This window comes from Drosophila busckii, chromosome 3R (genome assembly GCF_011750605.1).
Source record: "Drosophila busckii strain San Diego stock center, stock number 13000-0081.31 chromosome 3R, ASM1175060v1, whole genome shotgun sequence".
Taxonomy (NCBI): domain Eukaryota; kingdom Metazoa; phylum Arthropoda; class Insecta; order Diptera; family Drosophilidae; genus Drosophila; species Drosophila busckii.
The window spans coordinates 6,721,811-6,743,368 of record NC_046607.1 but is presented as its reverse complement, the minus strand read 5'-3'; the positions used below and the strand labels follow the sequence as shown (position 1 = coordinate 6,743,368).

At 34.6% G+C, this 21,558-nt stretch overlaps 3 protein-coding genes across 7 annotated transcripts; 1 reads left to right on the top strand and 2 right to left on the bottom strand.

The window, feature by feature from the left end:
- Positions 1 to 3,718: 3,718 nt before the first annotated feature.
- Positions 3,719 to 4,114, bottom strand: LOC108601708 (metallothionein-4). Its single transcript, XM_017989624.1, has 2 exons — positions 4,010 to 4,114; positions 3,719 to 3,945 (listed from the first exon to the last, which is right to left on the bottom strand). The coding sequence occupies exons 1-2, from the start codon at positions 4,032 to 4,034 to the stop codon at positions 3,815 to 3,817; spliced, it is 156 nt and encodes a 51-aa protein (XP_017845113.1). The 5' UTR covers positions 4,035 to 4,114; the 3' UTR covers positions 3,719 to 3,814.
- Positions 4,115 to 4,324: 210 nt separating this feature from the next.
- LOC108601709 (metallothionein-4) lies at positions 4,325 to 4,688 on the top strand. The gene is made up of 2 exons (XM_017989625.2): positions 4,325 to 4,420; positions 4,484 to 4,688. The coding sequence occupies exons 1-2, from the start codon at positions 4,396 to 4,398 to the stop codon at positions 4,591 to 4,593; spliced, it is 135 nt and encodes a 44-aa protein (XP_017845114.1). The 5' UTR covers positions 4,325 to 4,395; the 3' UTR covers positions 4,594 to 4,688.
- Positions 4,689 to 6,213: 1,525 nt separating this feature from the next.
- Positions 6,214 to 20,865, bottom strand: LOC108603740 (signal transducer and transcription activator). Of its 5 annotated transcripts, none has more exons than XR_001915317.1 (10): positions 20,515 to 20,865; positions 12,236 to 12,686; positions 10,819 to 11,882; positions 10,269 to 10,745; positions 9,941 to 10,210; positions 9,676 to 9,876; positions 8,903 to 9,041; positions 8,249 to 8,530; positions 6,951 to 7,366; positions 6,214 to 6,395 (listed from the first exon to the last, which is right to left on the bottom strand). XR_001915317.1 is itself a non-coding variant. In XM_017992797.1 (8 exons), the coding sequence occupies exons 2-8, from the start codon at positions 12,367 to 12,369 to the stop codon at positions 7,764 to 7,766; spliced, it is 2,316 nt and encodes a 771-aa protein (XP_017848286.1). In that variant the 5' UTR covers positions 12,370 to 12,686; positions 20,515 to 20,865; the 3' UTR covers positions 7,674 to 7,763. The 5 variants fall into 5 exon arrangements, 1 of the variants encoding a protein (XP_017848286.1); XR_001915318.1 differs by having other exon boundaries at positions 12,236 to 12,396; XR_001915319.1 differs by lacking the exon at positions 8,249 to 8,530.
- Positions 20,866 to 21,558: the final 693 nt, after the last annotated feature.

Sequence of the window (21,558 nt, the reverse complement as noted above, 5' to 3'; positions counted from 1 at the left end):
CCAAGGCTTGGCCTTAAGCTCAGCGGCTGACAGCGTCAAATGTGCATTCCAAATTGTTGTCACCATGTGCAGAGAGGCACGGAATGAGATTCACTGCGGCCAGTCAATACTTGGGGCTAGGCAGGATATCCTACTGCTGATGTATAGCGCGCGCTCCCAGGATGTGACGCTTAATGTGTTTGCTAAAGCTAAGGCCAAAGACATATACACGCAGTTGTTGCAATCAACGCAGACAACGTGTCGTATGTGTGTCAGGGCTTTAAAGTGTTTTGGGAAATCAACGCAAAATGGAAAATCGAAATGAGTTTTCGCCTCAGCTTAAGCGTCAGTCAGTCAGTCAGTCAGTCAGACTGATTACTCATCAGGGAGCGCTGGATCACAAATCTACAAATACTTGTAGTTACGATTCGATATATCGATGCAAAAGTTGCCATCGCTATAATTACACAAAATGAAGCAAAAGCAATTGGTATAAAAATATTTGAAATTAATTTAGCCATTCTTTATTTTAAATATAGATATCAATGCTACAAAGACGTTCAATTAACATAGCTTGTATCAAAATGTTAAAGCAGAGCAGATCCTATAATAAATACTTATTTTAAGTGTTTAGTAATAAATTTTTACCATAGTCATAAGTGATTAGATTATTTTTGCTTAAGGTGTGAACTAATGATTAAGCTATGATTAATTTATGATTACAAGAAAAAGTTAAGAAATAATCGATTATCTTTTAATAATATTCAATAGTATTACAATAGTACAATAATATTCAATAGTATTTTTTTTACGATTACAACTAAAAGTTAAGAAATAATCTAAGAATATTTTTTAATAATATTCAATAGTATTTTTTTCAACTAGTCATTTTATTTTATATATGGAATAACTTTCAATAAATTAGCTTCTTACTATAAAAGCAAACATTTGGCCCATTGTACACTTACTTTGCTCTTCCTGCCGACCTCTCTTAATATGTTTATTAGCTTGCCAATCCTAACTATTGCATTTCAAATTGAATATAAATATTTGATGGCGCATGTGTGAAACTTTACAAGTCACGTTGTCTCTGTTGCCGACCACACAAAACGGTATGTGGGGATACCAAAAAGATTTACAAATTGCTAAATAGCCAAGATTTATTGCGGGTAAACGCGTTTGGCTTATAGCGTTCGCTTAGATGCTCCAAACTTTTTCATGGCCAAAATGCTAAACTAAAACTAAAGCGTTCTCTTCTGGTTTCTGCCACACACACACACGCACACACAGACAGACTTTGCTGCAGAAATTAGCAAAAGTTTGGCTCCAACTAGAGGCAAAAGCTGCCTGGACACATGCTAGTTTTTAAATTGGGAGTTTCAGACAAAGGCCACCTGCTACGCAGCCAAAGTTGATCAGCAACGAAAAATATGGTATATATACTTTTTTTGGTTGCGCCACTAATCTCTTAATTTATGTTAAAAAGTTGTGCAAGTTTCGAAAAGCTTAGCAAACAAAATGCAATAAATTATTAAGAATATTTCAGTGAGTGGCAATACAAATTACTTGTAGACTTTTTGTACATTGCATTAAATTATGCTTTGTCCCTGGGCAAAGTTTTACTCACACATATGTGTGTGTGTGTTTTGAATCTGTGATTTGATTTCGACACTTGGGCTGTAGAGAATAGAAATGCTTGAGGGAAAAGTATGAGCACGCCCCTATTTTAACGCTTTGCGCAGCCAAGTCAAAAAACTGGCTTAAGCAAAGTTAAAATATTCTTATGCATAAGTGATGCGACATCACAACGTCACAGCCTCAAAAACTTCAGCCTTTCAGCTAAGACTGTTTCCTGTTTGCTGCCTGTTTGCCCCAGCAGCGGCGTCAGCGTCAGCGTCTGCTGAATATGGCGACAAGGCGCGCTCACGAAGTGTCTGCATTGCAGTTGTTTCGTTTTTCTTCCTTTTGACTGCGACATGAAAACTTAATGCTGTAATTAACTGTTTGCGTTTGCGCTTAAAGGCCACGACAGCCAAATTAAATGGCGCGCATAATGTAACGTATACGCAGCGTGCACCACACCACGCACTGGCTTGACCCACTTACTGTTGCATCTCAAACCAGTTGGTTGCCATATGTTTACCGTCAGTTTCTTTATTTGCAACAAAACAAAGGCAGCAAGCACAACAAACAACTGCGCCACGAGAAATCTGAAATGCCGTGACATTAACTTCCGCCGTCTGCACACAAAACTGCAGGCAAAGCATCAAACATTTTGACTTGCAAATACCCTAAAAGTACCCAAGTCGGCACAACTTTTATTTTGATAGTGATTATAATAGAAAATGCAATCATTATCTTTACAAGCAACAAGATCTCAGACATTAAATCTAGAGACATCAAAATATGTATTTAAGTATTTTTATTATCGATATATACAATCTGCTGGCATTTATTTTTAAAATTTCTATATTCTCTAATTTCTCCCAATTTTTAATGGTTTGTTTTCAAATTTAGCACACAGACTTATACCAAATCCATTAGCCCAAGAGTATAAATAAATTATTACGCATACGCTGCTTATAATCAAATTAGATTAATAAGTTAGTCTGAAATCTCAAAAAAGCAAAAGTGTATTAAGAAGTTAGATGCGCCAAATTGTACTGCGTGTAGCTCTGTAATCTATATAATATATATATAATATGTTTATACATATTTGATTAAACATGCAATGTTTCCTATATCTAACAGAAATCTAGCGATCATACAGCCAAGACAGGGAAACATGACGAAATAATCTCATGATGACATGACAAACGAATAAATTACTATAAGATAATATATGTATATATATATTTAATATATTATTTAATATTATATATATATATATATTATATATATATATATATTATATATATATTATATATTATACGCATATTAAATAGTAGCCTAGAGTAGCCTTGAAAATCTAAATTGCATGTGTGCGCAACAAAATATTTAATTTATGTTAATGCGCTGAACTTTGACTCAACTGAACATACACATAGTACATATATCCATAAATTATAAGGTACAGCCGAGTCAAGCAAATTAAGTATACGACTAGCAACGAATGTGCCAGGAAATAGCTGAAACAACATTTGAATTCGAGCACAAATTTTCGTTGATGGCACAAAAGCAGATCCTGGCGCGATTTCATTTCCGCCCGTTTAACCGAATTAAAAGTGTAAAATTGAAATTTTTAGCACCATTCAGGGAACGACTTGTATTCGTAATTAAATTGTCAGCTTCAATTAGCAGCTTTAATGCACTTTCTGGATATCAACTGACAAAAGGCAGCATCATATCCGATGACTCTGTCAGGCTCTGTTATGGGTCTGTCTGTCTGTCTTTTCTACGTGCCTGTCAAAATGCCAGTTGGCCACTCATTCACTCGAATGTGTTGCAAGCAGGCACTCGCGCACTTAGACTAACTTGGACGTGGCATATACATAAATATACACTCAGACATGCATACTTAATGCATTCGCTTCGTGAGTTGTGTGTATGTGTGTTGCACATTTAAGGACTGAGTTGACTTAAGAGTCCTTCAGTCGCATGACGAACGCTGAACGCTCGCTTGAAGCTTTATAAAGTGCTTACATGTGTTGTTATTGCACTTAAGATTGTTTTGTTTCTTGCTTGCGAAAATCAAATATTAAGTGTTGTGGTCATTAATTCAACAGCAGTTGAAACTCAATTTGATTTACTTATTATTAAATTTATTTAAGCGCATAGTATAAAACGTAACAGTCAGAGATTTCTTAGCACAACTGGCGTATGCTTAATGTCGCATTTACTTGGCCTGACAACACTTGCCGCTGCTGCTGCTGGTGGTGGTGGCACTGCACGTTTTGTTGCTGGCGCATTGGCATTGCTGGTTTCCGGCACAGTTACCGCCACATTTGCCGGATGTGCACTGACAGTCTATTGGATAAGGATGTAGTTCATTAGTACGCTGGCGCTTAATGTAGACATTGCCTTTACTTACTATTTCCGCATCCTTTGCAAGGCATCTTGAGTTGGTTTTTTATTAACTGTTTTCAAAAAGTGTTGGCACAACTTTTGCTATTCAGCTTCTATTGCCAAACTCTGGCAAACGCTTCAATTTTATAGGCGCTGCTGCTGCTGCTTATCGCACTCGTGTGCAAACGCGCTTGGCTCAGCGTGCGCAAAAACATATTTTGCTTATCAGCATGGGCTACGCAGTTTTGCGCACGCCCTAAAGCAAAGCAACATTTGTTTATTCAATTGATTAACACTATTTGCAATGATAGTGTGCAAAAGCAGTGGCTATAAAACCGAACGTTAGTTGAAACTCAAGCATAGTCATCAAAGTTACAACTACTAACAACAATAATCAAAAATATAATAAAAATGGTTTGCAAAGCTTGTGGTAACAGTAAGTATGCTCATTAACAATTGTTAAACTGCACAACATTAATTTGTTTTTTATTAATTATAGACTGCCAATGCTCGGCTACTAAATGCGGCGACAGCTGCGCCTGCAGCCAACAATGCCAATGTGCTTGCAAAAATGGACCAAAGGACAAATGCTGTGCCAACAAGCAGTAGCTGAGCTCCATAATTGTAAAAACTTACACCAAAGATTATAGAACAACATTAGATATAATGCTTCAAAAACATTAAAGAACAAATTTGATAAAAAATATGTTTAATTTTTAGAGCCAATACATTTCAATTTACAGGGGGAGAATTGTGCGCAACAGGCAGCAGTAGGCGTGGCAGTCCCAAAAAGTAATCATGCTAATATTCTGGATTAGACCGACGAGCTGAGTCAATATAGTTATGCCTGTCGGTCTGTATGAACGTCTAGAATTCATATATAAGAGCTGAGACACTAAACTTGCTAATTAGCTTATAGAATTTATTTTAGAGCTTTTAATATCGCAAGCACAACTTTTAAAATAACAACGAACAGCTCATAATCATTTTAATATATATTAATATTGTCTCGATAATAACCACAAACTTTATTAAGGTACCAAATAATTTCCAAATTATCAAGGCGTTAATGTTGACTGAAGCAAATATGCCTGATTCGATACCAACTCAATCCAAATGCTTTTTTTATTTAAAAGTTATTATTTGTTTTTTTTTTTAATTCATGCAGCGTTTTTAAATAACGTAACGTTATCAGTCAAAATGTGGTTTATATATCGTTCATACGTGTATTAACCCAAACAAAATTCCAATCATTCTAAAATTCTCAACCATAATTAAATTACAATAAAAATAACATTATTTAGGTTAAAATTCAAGATTTTTTTATTGGCATTTGTGAACATAATATAGTTTTTCGTTTATTTATTTAATTTCTTACACATTCCATTTAAATCCAATAAAATATATCCCCCAATATCAGAGTTTATTATGTATACAGATTATTTTAAGTGTGGTTTTTATAACATTTAAGCATTTCAAAAATGACAAAACAAGATTACAAGATTAACACGAGTAGAGTACACATATAAAATAGTCGTTTCTCAAATTGAATTTGCGTAGAAACCGGCTCAAAAATATTTTTAAAAACGTGTATGTGTGTGTGTAATTTTTCTCTAGTTATACATTTATATATTTTATTTTATTTATTGATAAATTTAAAAGGTTCTTAACATGTACAAATTCTTACAGTTGACATTAAAAGCTTAGGCGTTTATAAAAAAATTATTAGAGTTTTTAATATGCTTTAGCAATACTTTCAAAACATTTGCAATGCAATGAAATCGTTTTGTACAGCAAAGAAATCTTATTTTTGTTTTTTGTTTGTTTTTTTCTTTATTATTATTTTTGCATTTACAGCATGGAAGCCAATGAACCTGTATTCACATAAAGCATTTCAGATATATATGTATAACGTACATAGTATGTAAATAAAAACTAAAATGAGCACAATTGAAGTTCTTATGCACATGCAGCATACAATATTGCAATATGTTGCAGTAGCACGTTTCTTTTTTTTTTCAAACTAATTCGACTTACAACTAATAATAATAATGTTTCACTTAAATCATAATAAAACCTGCAATTTAGATTCAACAATAATAGTAATTTACAACTAAATCCATTTAACTTTAATAAGCATTACGAACAGTACATATTTATACATAAGTATTTCTTTAAAGATATTCAAAAACAATATCGTGTCTATAATCCAAATTAAAAACAAAAGACATGCATTTTAACTCTATCAAAAAAATTGTTTACATCAAAAGGAAAAGCATAATAACACAATTCATTATTTTAAAACACATACATATATATTATCAATCAGTGTGTTAAATGTTGTAGAGATTTTCATGCATTGCTCTCGTCGTTTTTTGTTTCTTGGTTCGTATTTGGCGTTTTCACAAATGCTGTAAAAGTAAATTCAATAAGTATATAAGTAAAAAGTAAAATATACTAAGGAACTATTCACAACTACATATTTTAGCTGCTTGCATTAGGTACACAATAAAGAGAAATGTAAATTTCACATACATAGACATAAAACATCTATAAATGTAAAAGTGTGTATATATTCGTATATCTGTAAATTCGTATATATTTCCGTTCATATTTCAGTTCAAGCACAAATAGTCTTTCAATAGCTAAATAGCTAAAATATTGAAACCCTCTCTTTGCAACACTAACATATAGTTAATACCATTCATTGATTTATTTAAGTTTACATTTAAACATGTACATATATTTTAACTAGTAGTATATCCCTTTTATAGATTGACATTGAAGAAAACTTAATAAGAAGTTAAAACACTTGTACATATATTTTTTTAATGTCAACACAGTATGTATTTAACTAACCCCTTGATGGCATATCATATCGCCAACAAGAAGATCACAACCAGATAATGTTTATTAAATAAATATATAGCATTTGCAATTTACTCATTGATACAATTGATACATACCAAAAATAAAACACATGCCAGCAAGTCCAAGTCTAACAAATATCAATATCATATTTAGCTATCTTTTTCTTGTTCAAGATTTTGGATTAAAAGTCGAAGTGTTCGATCGTTAAAAACTTTGTTTCTTTGTGTATGTGTCTGTGTGTGTGTATTTGTGGGATCATATACATGGATACGTATTGTAAACATCTAATGGACGTCGATTTTAGCGGCACTTTTGCAAGCGTTTTATATGATTTTGTTTAATATTACTTTTGACTCGGTTCAATTACACATTTCACTTTGAATATATATGTATATATTTGTAATACATAAATATATATATTTCATTTCATATATACTAATATATTTATTTATATTCGTTATATACAAAGTTTTGCATCGTATCAAAGTCCGTCATTTGGAAATCACCACCACTAAAAATGGATGAGAGAAAAGAAATTGAAAACAAATAAATCAAATTATTAAATGAAATCAAAACTCAAATCTTATAAAATATAATAGACAGTTTAGTGAATGATTGTGATGAATATTAAAATTTAGCTAGCGGGATTAATGTATGATTTTCTTTTTTTTTTTTGTTTTTTTTGCATGCCATTTAGAGTTTCATTTGCTATGTATGAACGACTAACATCAAAATTGATGATTATAAAGACACATATAACATTTTGAAATAGAAAACATCAATATATGGAATAAGCCAAGCACATGCAATAAAAGTTAAATATATATTTAGTTGCTTTATTATTAATATAGCCCCCCCGTTTCAACGTTGTCAAGTTGCTCAATGTGAATTTATCAATTTGCAGTCATTTACAGATGCATGATGGTGCTATTCTGCAAGCTGCATTAATAACAAATAGATTGAAGAAACAATATAATAGAATATGGTTAGCTGAGTTTTATTGCATGTACGTGTGTGTGTGTAATTATTCATTGAGAAGCTTAAATAGAGAGCAATACTTTGAAGTAAACTTTGCATACAAAGACAAATATTGAATCTGGCAATCCGATAATCGTTGGGCGAGAGTTAGTGGGCAAGGGCGAATATCAATAAATGAATGTAACGTGGTGGCGAGTGGCGAGTAGCGAATAGCGAGAGAGAGGGGTGAGACACAAATAGCGAGTGACGAGTGGAAAGTGGCGAGTGAAAATATGTGCAGTGTGATATTTTTTTGAGCGCCAGTCAAAACCCCTTTTTTGCTTTTTTGCTCGTATGAGATGTCAAATGCGATTGCGATAACGATTTGTACATATGTGTGAATAGTTATAGCTAGGATTGTTCCGAACAATAATACCTTGCGGTAAGTAGCTCTCGCACAAGTTATACTTTATTTTGAGTCAATCAATATGGCACCGTTTGGTTATAGGGCGATGGCACTGGATATGCTGGACTTTCGATCGCATAATATATCGTTTGACTTATTTGATCCAGCATGGGATCATCTGGCGCGAGATTGTTAACATAAAGTTCAAGCTCACGAGCGACAATGCTATCGTCTGAATCAGAATCATCTCTGTTATAGTATGTAGTTGCGACGCTTGATGGATTATAACTGATGCCACTCTGTGGAGAGTAACTGGACGACACCACCACAAAACCAAGAGAGCCCAACAAATCAATACGCATAAAGGAAGAAAATGAAAATAAACAAAGAAGAGAGTGTATGTAAGAATAGGTGTTTAACTCTAGTTGCCTTATAACAAAAGTTGACTTTTTTCGTCTTCGTTTTAAAGCCATGTAGTTTTTTTTTTTTTAGATCAAAGTATTGCTATCTAATTAAACTCTTGAAGAAAATGTTTGGTCTTCATCGAAATAAACTAGAATCCAAACGTAAAATTGCCGCTATGTGTGTTTGGATTCATCTCATATTACATCTCATATATAAAGATACGTAACCAGACATGTTATTGATTATTTGTGCTATTTAACCCGAACGTGTTTAACTTACTTTCCCAGTGACATGCTATCCTGTGGAGGCGACTGCATTGAATGATGCGGCGTTCCACTGATGGAGCCCGTATCGCCGCTGGTGCGCACCTGAACTCGTATCGTGCTGGGTACGTAGCCATCGACGCGGGGTGTGGCCTCTGTAGGGTTAAAAAATAAAAAACATTATTATTTGATTCTTTATAAAAATATATGCAAACAGTTGTAAAATAAATAATAGCATCGATTTTACATTTTAACTTTTTAAAATAAATAAATTTGTTTAGATCCTTCCACTAACTGAAAAATTGTGTTTATATCAACTAGTGTATTAAAATGCTCAAACACTTCGGGAAGGTCAAAGGTCAATTTGTAAGATTAGGATTAAACTTTCAATTTATAAGTTAACAGATGTAGAGCATAAAATATATGGAAGAAATTCGTAGAAATTTACTTAATGGTTTCCCATCAGAAAATGTTTAGCTATTATTGTTTAAGGAGACAGCAATGGGGTAATTTTAAGCAATTTTTAAAAGTTCAGAATTTGGAATTACAGATTTTTATAAGATTTACAACAATTTTTTGTGGGTATGTAAGAATTTGAAAATTTAGCAGACGTTTTGGTTTTATCTTTTCATTATTTTGCTAACAGCTTTAAAAACTTTCTTTCTTTGTTATTCGCGCCTTTAGAAATTTGAAAATAGTAAACATGTAGCTAAGACAAGATAAGAAGCTTTTTTCATAAAGTGTCAACAAAACTTTGCCACTGTAAGCGGATAGGAGCTCTTTCCATACCGGAACGCTGTGTGTAGAATTCGCCAAAGGCTAAATCACGATCCAAAGGCAAAACATTGACATCGGTTGGATGCAGGCAACGCAGCATTTCCAAGTCGCGTATGCGATCGGCCAGATTGAGTATTTGGAAATCGCGAGCGGTCCATGGCGAGAGCATTGTGACTGAGCCACACTCATTCACATAGGCAATGGTGACGCCGCCTAAAGCGAGAAATGGAATTAATAAAAAGTACTTTACATGCTGTTTGGAAATTATTAGACGCACCCAATTCGCTGTCGGAGAAGCGCAGCAAGAAAGTGCCAATGCCAGTGGTGGCACGCATGAGATCGTCGTGGGCTTTGGCCTTGTTGATGAAGCCCGTAATACGGCCGGCTCGCCACATGGACAGCAAATGATCTTTGGTCAGCTTCATAATGGCAAAGAACCATTCCCAGAAGGTAAACTGACGATCGGGCAATGGCTCCTTGCAGAACTGATTCCATGAAATGCATTCATTGCGCTCGCCAGCAATATTATCGCGCTGTAATTTCTCATCTGCAAAGTGTACAAATACAATATTATATAGACTACAAAATATGAGCTGCACACTCACATAAGAACTCCAAGTTCTCGGTGGTTAGAGCGCGTTGAGTGCAGGAACCAAATTTGGTATTGAGCGCCACAGACAGTTGGCCCCAAGTGACGCGATCGGTGACGACAAACGGATCACGCACAATTTCAGCGAATGCATTATCCCAGGTAATAGTTGCCCAAGACTGTGGCTCCTGATTGCCATGAACAATGACTACAACAGGCAGCGACAGCGTCCAAACGCGTATTTGATAATCACTGACTGTAGCTGTGGCATGGAATAGCAGCGCAAACTTCTCATCCATAACACTCTCGGTGCCTTTCTTTTCGGCGCGCTTAATTTTCTTCAATTGCATATTACGAAAGCTGGCCGAGAAGACGTGATTGCTTTGCTGGTACTCCATGGTGCTGGTGCAGTTCTGTATCTCGCCCGACGACTGACCGGCAAAGTTGCCATCCATGGTGCTGCCACGTGAGACAAAACGCTGCGAATGCAGCTCTGTGGAAACAAAAAGAAGCTGCATGAGTAACTGATGCAAAGAGAGAGTAGTATTCCATGGCTATATATATACCCGACATAATGACGCATTCGACTTGCGGCGGATTTCTGTGTATGCCCAATTGTGAGCCGAGCAGCCAACGCACGGAGGCGGCAAAGCGCGTATTGGTTTTCATCACCTGCGGCGGCTGTTTGTCCACAATGAAAGCGGAGAGGACTAGACTTTTTTGCAACATCTGCACCTGCTCGAACAGACAGTTGAGCTCGCGATCCGGATCGTTGGGAAAGCGCACATGTAATAAAGCGTCCTTAATAGTTTGCAGCAGGAGTGTGACAAACGCTTCGAGCAGGTCAAAGCAGCGCTGTATCTCATCCAGCCTGTTCTCGCTGAACTGAGCGCCATTGCCGGCGAGCGCCTGTTGGCGTCGCCAGTTGTTCAGCTCTGCTATAACCAGATCATGTAGCTTCTCATATGACATGAGGCTGTGCTGCAGCCGCAACACCGATGCGTTCTTTTGCTCAATTACACGCTTGCAGAATGTCTCCGTCTCGGGTGTATTGGGTGAGCTGAGCATATAGCTATAGCTCTGTATAAGCACCTCGACGCCTTTGGCGCATGTGGTAAACTCATTGTAGGCCTGCAGAATCTCATTGTGTACCTCAAACAGTTCCACCTTGGCCGTAACCATGGGCATGTTTAGGCCCAGACTTGTAACATTTGCGCCGGCACCAACGTTGGGCAAAAAGCCAGGCCCAGCCATATTGACCGCTGAAGTGCCACCCAGTGCAGCAACATTGATCAGCTCGGTGGCATCCATATAACCGCCACCGTTCATGGCAACAGCGGTGGCGGCAGCCGCTGCGGCTGAATTATTCATATTATATGAATTCAACGGCATTGATTGATCCGCGCTCTTCTCGGCGGCTAGCTGCAGCTCCTTTTGCAGGCCGCTGCGCAAATGTGAATAAAGCTCAACAGCCGGGGTGCGTTGAATCAACGCACAGAGCTCAACAATGCGATACTTGAGTGCCTGATCACTGGCACGCGTCGACAATAGTTTCTGCTGTAGATCCTCGTTAAACTTGAGCGCCACACGCTCCAATTGTTCCGCTGAGTTTGGTGTAATTTGCTCTGACCTACATAAAAGAAAGGGAAAAAGTGCAAATTAGTTTTTGTATATAATGGCAAAAGTATAGACTAAACGATTTATTAACACTACATAAACGCGAAGTTAGAGTGAGTGCTGTGTACTTAATCGATGACCCTATTGACAAGCAATCAGCATAATTACCCCAAAAAGTATTTACAATCTTTAAGTTTATACAAAATTTTAATTTTTATATTTTTTGAAAATTAAATCCAACGATTTTACACAAATGAATGGGCCATCGATTTTTGTTCTACTCTTCGGGTGGGGTGGGGGATTTAAAAGTTATAAGTCAATCGCAGCATTAACCAATCAATTCGATCGCAGACTACGACTACTCACATTATTCTGTCTTCGATCCAGGGCGCCAAGCAAAGGCGCAACTCATAGAGACCCTTCTTATTGTAGTAGGCCGCCATGCGCTGCTCGCAGTCGGCATGGCTCGAGATGCGCTTCCACAGACTCATGCTGCTCATGTGGGTGCTCTTGTGTTTGTTTGATTGCTTGTATTTTGGTGAGGGATGAATATGGCAAAGGACGAGATGCTATGTTAAATCTTTGAAAGCTCGAGAGAGACGACTCTGTTCTCTTTAGTAGTGTTTATGTGTGTTTGTGTGTGTTAAATGTTTGCTTTTTTTCATGCTGCCTGTTGCTGGCGGCGGCGTTGACCTGGCCAAGGTCCAGCTTCTGACTCCCAGAAAGCTAATTGCAGGATGCTTGATTTGTCCATAAAACGCATGCGCAAGCAATCAGCATGTTATTGTATGAATATGGGTTTATGTGGTTAGCAAAACTATAAATAAAATACATATACATAAAAGCAAATAAGTGACAAAAGATTATGAATGGCATTTTTTATGTGACTGGTGAGAGAGCGCGCGTATTATATATAACAACTAAATCATATTGTAAAAATGACCAAATAGTTTGAGAGCTTTAAACCAAGTCCAACTGACTGTTCGTCTGTATGAGCAACAAGATCTGAGCAGTTCATGTTTCAATTTTATATTTCTTCAATTCCAATTCTTTGTTTTCCTTTTTTGCAATATTTAAACTCGGCATAGGGTCTATATTCCCGTATTTCACTTAGACTCACCTAATTTCAGACTATACACCGCAGCTGAAATGTACTAACTGAACTAAAAAGTATTATTCTGCCTCTTAAATAGCATAAGATCATGCAAGAAATCCCCAAAAAATAATCTTAGGATGTTTCGACACTGATAAACTTAAAGGTCAGAGCATGTTTCAATTGATAAGTTTAAATGCCAATTTTTGTATATATATATTTATTATACATATATATATGAATGTTTGCTACATTTCTAAACAAAAACTTATTTTGCAGCACACGTGTATATACTATATGAAATATATACAATATGAATATGTTTACCAGAAGCCGCAAGCTGCGCCATTGTATACGTTAGCTTGTGGTCTGTGGAATTAACAAAAACACAAAGTAACATTTCATTTACATACCATAACAATATGAGCAAATAGCAAAAAATGGCAAAAACTGGCACAAGAGTGAGAAAATAAACATGAGAGCGATGAAGAGAGAGAGAGAGAGAGAGCGAGGACGCACATATGAGCGACAGGTGTGAAAAATAATATTCTACTCGCGAATTCGCATTGAATGCTCGCAGATCAAAGAGTTCGAGGAGTTCCTGAGCAAACGTGTGCGGTAACCGAAGCTAAAACCTGATCGCCTAGAGAAACAAACAAACATTGAGAACAAAAGCAAGCAGTGCTCACCCCTCCCTCACACACACATGCACGCACACACACAAGTAATGTAATGCTAACAAACACAGCTCTTTGTTTGTTAATGTGGTCAATACGCTAATTTGCGTTGTTCTAAAGAAAAAGGGTCTTAGAAGAGAGTGAGAGAGAGAGCACGTAGCAAATATGAATGGCCACAATAAATACAATAAAACATTTCAGAGCATACCAAACCAGTCAGTCCAGTAGGCTCAAAAAAAAACACACACACACACAAAGAGAAATTAAAACAAAAATTAGATAAGCATCAAAATAAAAACAAATACAACTTAAGTTGCACCAACAACAACAAAAATGAAGATAAACTCGTGTAGCAACGCATTAAAATTTTCAACTTCAAATCTGTATTTTGAGTTTAATGTTACCCATGGCTACTTTATCAAGTTTATATTCCCTTGTCGCCCAAAGTATTGCATATAAGTCAGTATATAAATCAAAAATATAAACATGTTTTCCCAAGATTGCAGAAAAACAATAAATTTGATTTGACTTAATCACAAAAATAATAAAAATTTAAAACTTTTTAAAAATAGTAAATACAAAACAAACAACAAAACAATTAAGTTGTATTAAAATATTTGAACTTGCAAAAAATGTAATTCAAAAATTATTGAAAAACACAATAATTTGTTTTACGATAGTTTTAGTAAGTGGAACGTTCATCTCTAGTCTAGTCTAGAGATTCAAACAAAAGGGACAACAACTAAACAAAAACAGGTCAGACCCGTGGTGACGATTGTTTTACCTGATTGGCCTTAACGAAACTAAGCGCGACTTGCTAACGACCACACGAGAGAGCCAGAAAGAAGAAAAAACAAAATCACGAAACGCAAGCCATTCAGGTAGTTATGGAGACCTCAAACATTTCAACGTTTTTCATTATTTTTTCTTTTCTTACTTGGTTATAGAATCTGAAGTAGTTCAAGGCTGCTGCTGCTCCACAAGTTGTCTGCGGCGTCAGTAGAAAATATTGAAAGCACATTTAACGTTTAAGCTTTGCTTTGAAGAAAACAGCAGCATACAAAGCTCTGCAAATGCAGCTATATAGTATATATCCGGGCGAGCTGGCTATATATACTAAATGCAGCTGCTCCAGACTGCATATTCAAAGAGCTTATTATTGATTGAGCCCAGATCCTACCTGGATGGCTGCGTCATTGTCTGAACAAAAGCTATTTTACATGCGTATGCAGCGAAAGCTGCAGCTGGAAGCTTTTCTCCTGAATTACAAGTGCACAATGCACCAAATTAGACGAGCTGTTTCCAATGAAAATAGATGCAGCAGCAGTCCTGCCACTAGCCACACACACACATTGTAAATTGAACGTTCTAGATATCATCACATTGTTTGTTTATCAATTGCTTTGTTTAGTTTGCGTTATACTAGCCACACCAACAACACCTGTGTCACCTGAGCTAATGTCGCGTCGCCTCAGTGCAGTCCAGTCCACTTGACTTGTTTATAATCAGAGCAAACACAGTACTAAGCGCAACGAACAACAAATAATAATTGTTAAAATGATTTATTACATAAGCGAGCTATACATCAGCATTAGACTGTGGCAACTTTGTCTGCGCAGACTTTGAACTACACTCAAAAAAAAAATACATACAAAATTAGCAACAAATATTTCACAGCTTAACTTATTGATTTTAATACAACATATTGTGATTTAGTATAAGCGCTTATAGCTGTTTATCTATCTACAGTAACTACAATCACACTCATACGCTTTTCAGCAAAAATTATAATCTATTTAAGTTTATTTTTCGCGATAAACGAACAAGCGATAATTCGAACACGAATTGGTTTCAATTCTAACAGTTACGCTTTTCCAATTCGTTATTCATTAATATATATTATGAGCTCTGACTAGCTCAAACTGTAAACTATAACTAAAACAATAAAAAACACATGTGTTCGTTCAGTTCTGCTCGTTATATAATTTCATATTTCTCTGTAACAATTTAATGTAAAATTTATGCTAATACTTGAATGAAAATTAGAGCTGAACCAGATTGTTAGCTGTATTATTAACAAAAGCAATACGCATCACGCATTATAATTAAATAGTGCGTCCTTGATAACTCTACCATATGCTATATACTTATGTGCAAATAGAAACTAGCACAAGCCAAGCGTATAAGAATGCTTTAAGTTTAGTCTGATAGTCTGCAAAAATTTCAAGTTGCCATCCCGTTTAGGTTTATTACTTTAAGGTTAAGGTTATTAGGTTAAAGCCTTTCAAAATGTTGAATTTAATAGATTTTTTTGGAATTAATTAAATATTTCTAAAGAATTTCGGCAAAAATGCGTATTGATAACAGAGTTTTAAAATTTTGAATGACGCTCGAAAGTTTTTATTACTTTCAACAGATAAGCAACAAATTCAATGTCGCCTGAATTAATTGTGAATTCATAAAATAAGTTGATTTTATATTCAGCAACAGGTTCGAAATTCTTACGTACTTAATTTACATATAATAATAACAAATGTTACTCGATTTTGCTACAAATACTTAATGTGCTTGCTTTTCACTCAAGTTATCTCTTACTATCCCTCAAACTCAAGAGAGATAACCTAAAGAAACAGTTGAAAATATTGTACACTCATTAGCTAAAGAAATTAAAAAAACAAACTTATGGATTAAAGTCTTAAAATCAAGAACAAAATTTATAAATTTTTTTTGATTTCAAAACTAAAATATTAAGTTTGAATTAAATCAATTTTAAATAAGCAATTAACTCAATCTAAAAATTCAAATTCAAATTCAGATGATTTAAATTTTATCTGATATATATATTGTTTACTGACGTTTCTTTCCCACAATTGCTTGAATAGTAGCAAAAAGCTTAAAACTTGTATAGCTTATCTTATTTATTTTAAACTTTTCAAAAAGGGGTGTGTTTTTTACATATAAAAAAACATAAATTATGCACATTTCTCCTAGGAAATGTTTACTGCAACATTTCCAAAGAAACTGATAAGACAAAACCTTTAACATTATCTGCAAATTTGCAGCACATCTATTTTTTTTAAAGGTCAAATTAGTTGTGATGCTGCAGCAGCTAAAAAATTTAATTAAATACAAAAAAAAAACTATCAAATAATTAATGCAGTAATTATTGAAACGTATTATGTAACAACAAATAGCAAGCAAAACTTATGCTACTATTTAAAATCAATGAAAAGTTTTCTTTACTGTTATCAATTGATCTTCGTCTCATTAGGTGATCATGACCTTGAGACGTAACTTTCCAGTGCCGGAAAATCTAGCACAAAGCTTAACCTTGAAAAGCGGCGAGAGCAAAGAAATTTGCAAACGTACAAACCATGAAAACGGCAAAACTAGTTAAACAACTTTTGCTTTTGCTATGTCTCAATTGCTTTTGCATTTGACTTTGCATACAATTGAACGTTTGAGTACAATTGAAGCCGCTCCGCTGTGCTGGGAAAATCCAAAAGAGCAGCGCATCAAAACAAATATACATATATGCATGTATATACATATATATAATAACATACATATACACATGAATGTTCATTTGTGAGCAACAAACAAACAAGCTCGAAAATATATTTCAACCCACACACGACAGACAGACCAAGATGCATATGTATGTATGTATGTGTAAATAATAAACTCGATTGCATTTTTAGATTATGAATAATGGTCTCTGAGCAAGTCAGTCTACGAAGCTTATAGACTTTAATAGCAAGACAGACACAACTGTAGATAAGAATTTGTTCTAGCTTAAGTAGTAGTGTATAACAATAATAATTTTAGCAATGCTTAAGTTCTAAACAATTAGACAGCACTAACAATATCTTAGTTTCTCGCTGTTATTGCAAAGACTATATATTTTATATCGAGAATGTATCTATAAATTTAAATTTATATTTATTTTATTAAAAAATATAACTTAAAAATGCATCGATTAAATTTCTTATTATTATTTTGGTATACATGTGTGTATTATAGTTAAAATATCGCACAACGAGTAAGATAAACAAATGGCAAAAAGGCAATGAAAGAAAAAGACACACGCTACACGTTTATGCATATGTATGCACACACACACACACACACACACACACATATGTGTGTCTACATCTTTGGAGTGGAGCTAGGTAAACAGTTTCGCTTCCTAAACAAACAGCAGACGATAATTTGTCGAAAGAAGCAACGACGATGCCTCAAAGGCACATATAACAATTAAAGTTTACAAACATATGCATAATAAAATGAAGAACATTCTACAGAGAAAGAGTGAGAAAGCAATTCATATCAACATATATTTTACATATATGTAGCAAAAAATTAGTTAGAAAACTGAAATACTTTATGGCTTCGTGGAAAGTTTTCAATTTCTATTTCCTTATCTAACAATTCGCACTGATAATACGACCAACTAATTTGCAGCAGAATTTACCTTGTTAACAAAAGAAATTGCATTTAATAATTCTTTATGTGCTTTAACATAAAACAATTCAAAAATGCAATTCAAATTGCCATTGAACTAAAATTGAAATAAATTTTGAGTGCATTTATTGCAGTTCTATGCTTAAAGTGTATTGAAAAGTTGGCTGCGTCCAATTTTAACGCGTTTGTTTTTTTTGTGTGTGCTGCCTTATTTATTAACAAATGAATAATTAAATATATAATTTTTTAAGCATATTTGCCTATAAAATTTATACATCATTACTTGTGATCAGGCTATGATTTTGTTTTCGTTAAAAATGTTAATTAGAGCGTTTTGAAGAGACCACTGCAAATAATTATATGCACATTTGTGTGAATAACATACAAGAGCTTTTTGCTAATGAATCAGCCCAAAATTTGGTGGTTGCATATTCCTTTATAATTTTAAACGTATGCTTATTATTCAACTAAAAGCAAAACACAAATATTTGTATGTGCGTATTTTCTATTTCCTTGTGGCTTCGGCTTCTATTTGTTATTACGCTCATGAAGTATGTATAATAAGCGTTTGCTTTTTGTTTGTACCTGAGCTTTTGAATATTTACACACACACACACGTGTCTATAAATACGTAGGTGTGTATGATGAGTATGCACTGCCTTTTTGAAAATACAAAAAAAAATACATACATGTTAACCCTCTCAGTTGCGCAGTTACTTCCCTTAAATATATTTTAATATAGTATAGCCTACAATGCGATTTAATTAATAGTAATTAAACTAATTGTAACGTTGACATTTTCTTTGTTATGGCCTTACAATTATACACATATATACATAATATATACATGTATAGGTATCGATACTTAAGTTTATGTATATATGTATAATATATTTTATTTATCAAGCAAACTCACACACATAAACAGCATCTGGCTATTGTTTTTTCAACTGTTGTATATTCTGCAGTCAGGCCAGCGGCAACTCTGATTGATTGACATACATAACATAAATAATATAGTACGTACTTTTGCAAATACATACATACATATGCAGATAGTGCTGAGAAATCAAAAATTTTGTCGTCTCTCGTGTTTATTGTTTTCAAATTGTAAAAAATATAGAAAAGAAATACTCAAAAAAAATATTTATAAGTTTAGTTTAGAAAAAATAAAACTTGGAAAATAATTTCTTGATAAAAATAAATAATTACCTAGCTTCAAAACTAATTTTTTAAATTTTCTGACTCTAATTTTTAAATAAAAATAAAACAATTTTTTTTTGCAAAGCTAATTTATTTAATTTCCTTTTGTAGATTATGCAAACGAATATTTTAAATGCAAGAATTATCAAAAAATAATTTAATAGGGCTTTCAACAAATAAATTTAGCACACAGTATCAATTACTCTAAAAATCATAACAATAATCAAAATCATATTGAATTTCAATTAATTAATAAAAATAATAAAAAAATATATACAATTTCAAATTTTTTAAAATTTGCTCCATAAAATTTGGCATCACTGTTAAATACACACACATACATTTGTATGTTTGCACGACGAACTGCGCTTTTTGTGGTTAAAGTTTGATAAGCACATTACTTTGCTACCCTCCTCCTACACGCAAGCTCTCTTGCTCTTTCCCGCCTTTTCGCCCTCTCTTTCTCTCTCAGTCTGTCCCTCTCGTTCTATTGGGATTTAATTGCGCTGCAACTTAGTCAATGTAAAGGTGTAACAACAAGCTAGTCAGCGCGAAAGCAATATTATAGTGCTCTCCGACTAACAGAGTAAATACATGACGTCGAGTCAAAAGTAAAGTAATTTGTCAAATATGGTAAAAAGGCTGCCGGGTTCGGTTCGGTCAGCGAGAACGTGTGCGCAGCAACACACATTGAAATTGAACGAAGACCAGTGCAAAAGGAAAAGATAAAATGTTGAGCAAGAAAGCTAGAGTAGCAAATGTGTGTGGCTGTGTGAGAGCCAGAAAGGGATAGCAAGTTACCAAAGAGCCAAAAGGGGGAGCTAATATATTCGCTGTGGTGCTTGTTGCTTCTGCTGTTTCGAAAAAATTCTTTTGCTTTGTTTTTATGATTTTTCCAGGAATTGACAACGCAAGACGACGACGACGGCGACCAACTGCAACTGCGACATGCACAGCCAGCAAGAAAAAGAAAAACAATAAGAAACAGGAGTGCAAGAACAGCAACATACTGCCCACACGTGTGTGAGTTTATGCTTGCCTGTGTGTATGTGGTACGGTCCAATAAAGAAAAAAAATTGTTTAAAAATTTATAAGGCACCGACGTTGCCTGCCATTCGCTTTATCTCTACTCTTACATATGTATACTTATATATGCATAAAAGTGTATGTATGTATGTACATCCATGAATGCTTTATATAGTATTTACCTTTTATACACGCAAACGAAACGCCCGGACCAGAGCACAGCAGACCTTCTGTTCTGCTGCTGCTTCCTGTTATAGTTTATACGAAGATACGAAATGTATGTACTTGTTGTTTTATTTTTAAACCAAACACAAACACACGCGAAGAAACAAGTCAACACTCAAGTCTTAAAACAATAACTACACTATACAATTTTTTCTATATTTCAAGTCTTAAAACAATAACTACACTATACAATTTTTTCTATATTTTTTTATGCTTTTCTCCAAAGTTTAACCTTATCAATAACCAAACATACTATTAAAAATAATTCTTTTTTTCACTGGCCGCGAAGAATAATGACGTCCGCACGCTTTAACCGTAAAATTCACAATGAAAATAAAAATAGAGAAGGGAGATGACTATACGGCACTCCGCTGCTGCTCTCTTTTACTCCTAGCGAGGAAAAACTTCACTATCGGTATTTCATGCACCACTTTCGATGTTTTTTATTCAGCACAGAATATCCAATTAGATATCAGGGCTGGAACGACGAGAAGTAGCCAATGTAAAAGGGCGGGATACGTTTGAACTTAAAAATGTGGTATCTACCGGCCAATTGGTTGTCAGTCCCTTCTGTTATTTGTGTAAATAGCTAAAAATATTCGGGGTTCCCGGCTCTGCAACTAACAAAATCTGCCGGATTGAGAGCTCACATAATTATTAGAAGTAGATAATTCTTGTTTTCGTTGTTTAGATATTGCTATTCGAATTGCTATTTAATTAGAATGCACTTGTTAGTCATTGCTGTAATATTAAAAAAAAAAATCGAATAAGTACAAAAAAGAAGGAGTCACAGACATTGGGCAACGGGAAAAGGACAACAAAATAAATCAAAAGTGTTAAAGAATACACAATTAATGTAGCTGCTGTGACTAAACACAATCAAATACTCTTATTGTATTATTTGGTCCAATTCTACCCCATGAGATAATTGCGAAGTTGTTCGCCAAAATATAAGAATTTAAATATTCAAAATCAATCGGAACAGATTTTGCGAAACAGTC

Bases quoted from the DNA above. Each gene is read 5' to 3' on its own strand.
- LOC108601709 (XM_017989625.2), top strand. From the start codon at position 4,396: ATGGTTTGCAAAGCTTGTGGTAACA. The intron at 4,421-4,483 runs GTAAGTATGCTC...TATTAATTATAG, and splicing joins TTGCAAAGCTTGTGGTAACA to ACTGCCAATGCTCGGCTACT.
- LOC108601708 (XM_017989624.1), bottom strand. From the start codon at position 4,034: ATGCCTTGCAAAGGATGCGGAAATA. The intron at 3,946-4,009 runs GTAAGTAAAGGC...CTTATCCAATAG, and splicing joins TTGCAAAGGATGCGGAAATA to ACTGTCAGTGCACATCCGGC.
- LOC108603740 (XM_017992797.1), bottom strand. From the start codon at position 12,369: ATGAGCAGCATGAGTCTGTGGAAGCGCATCTCGAGCCATGCCGACTGC. The intron at 11,883-12,235 runs GTGAGTAGTCGT...TCTTTTATGTAG, and splicing joins TGGATCGAAGACAGAATAAT to GTCAGAGCAAATTACACCAA. The intron at 10,746-10,818 runs GTATATATATAG...TTGTTTCCACAG, and splicing joins CGAATGCGTCATTATGTCGG to AGCTGCATTCGCAGCGTTTT.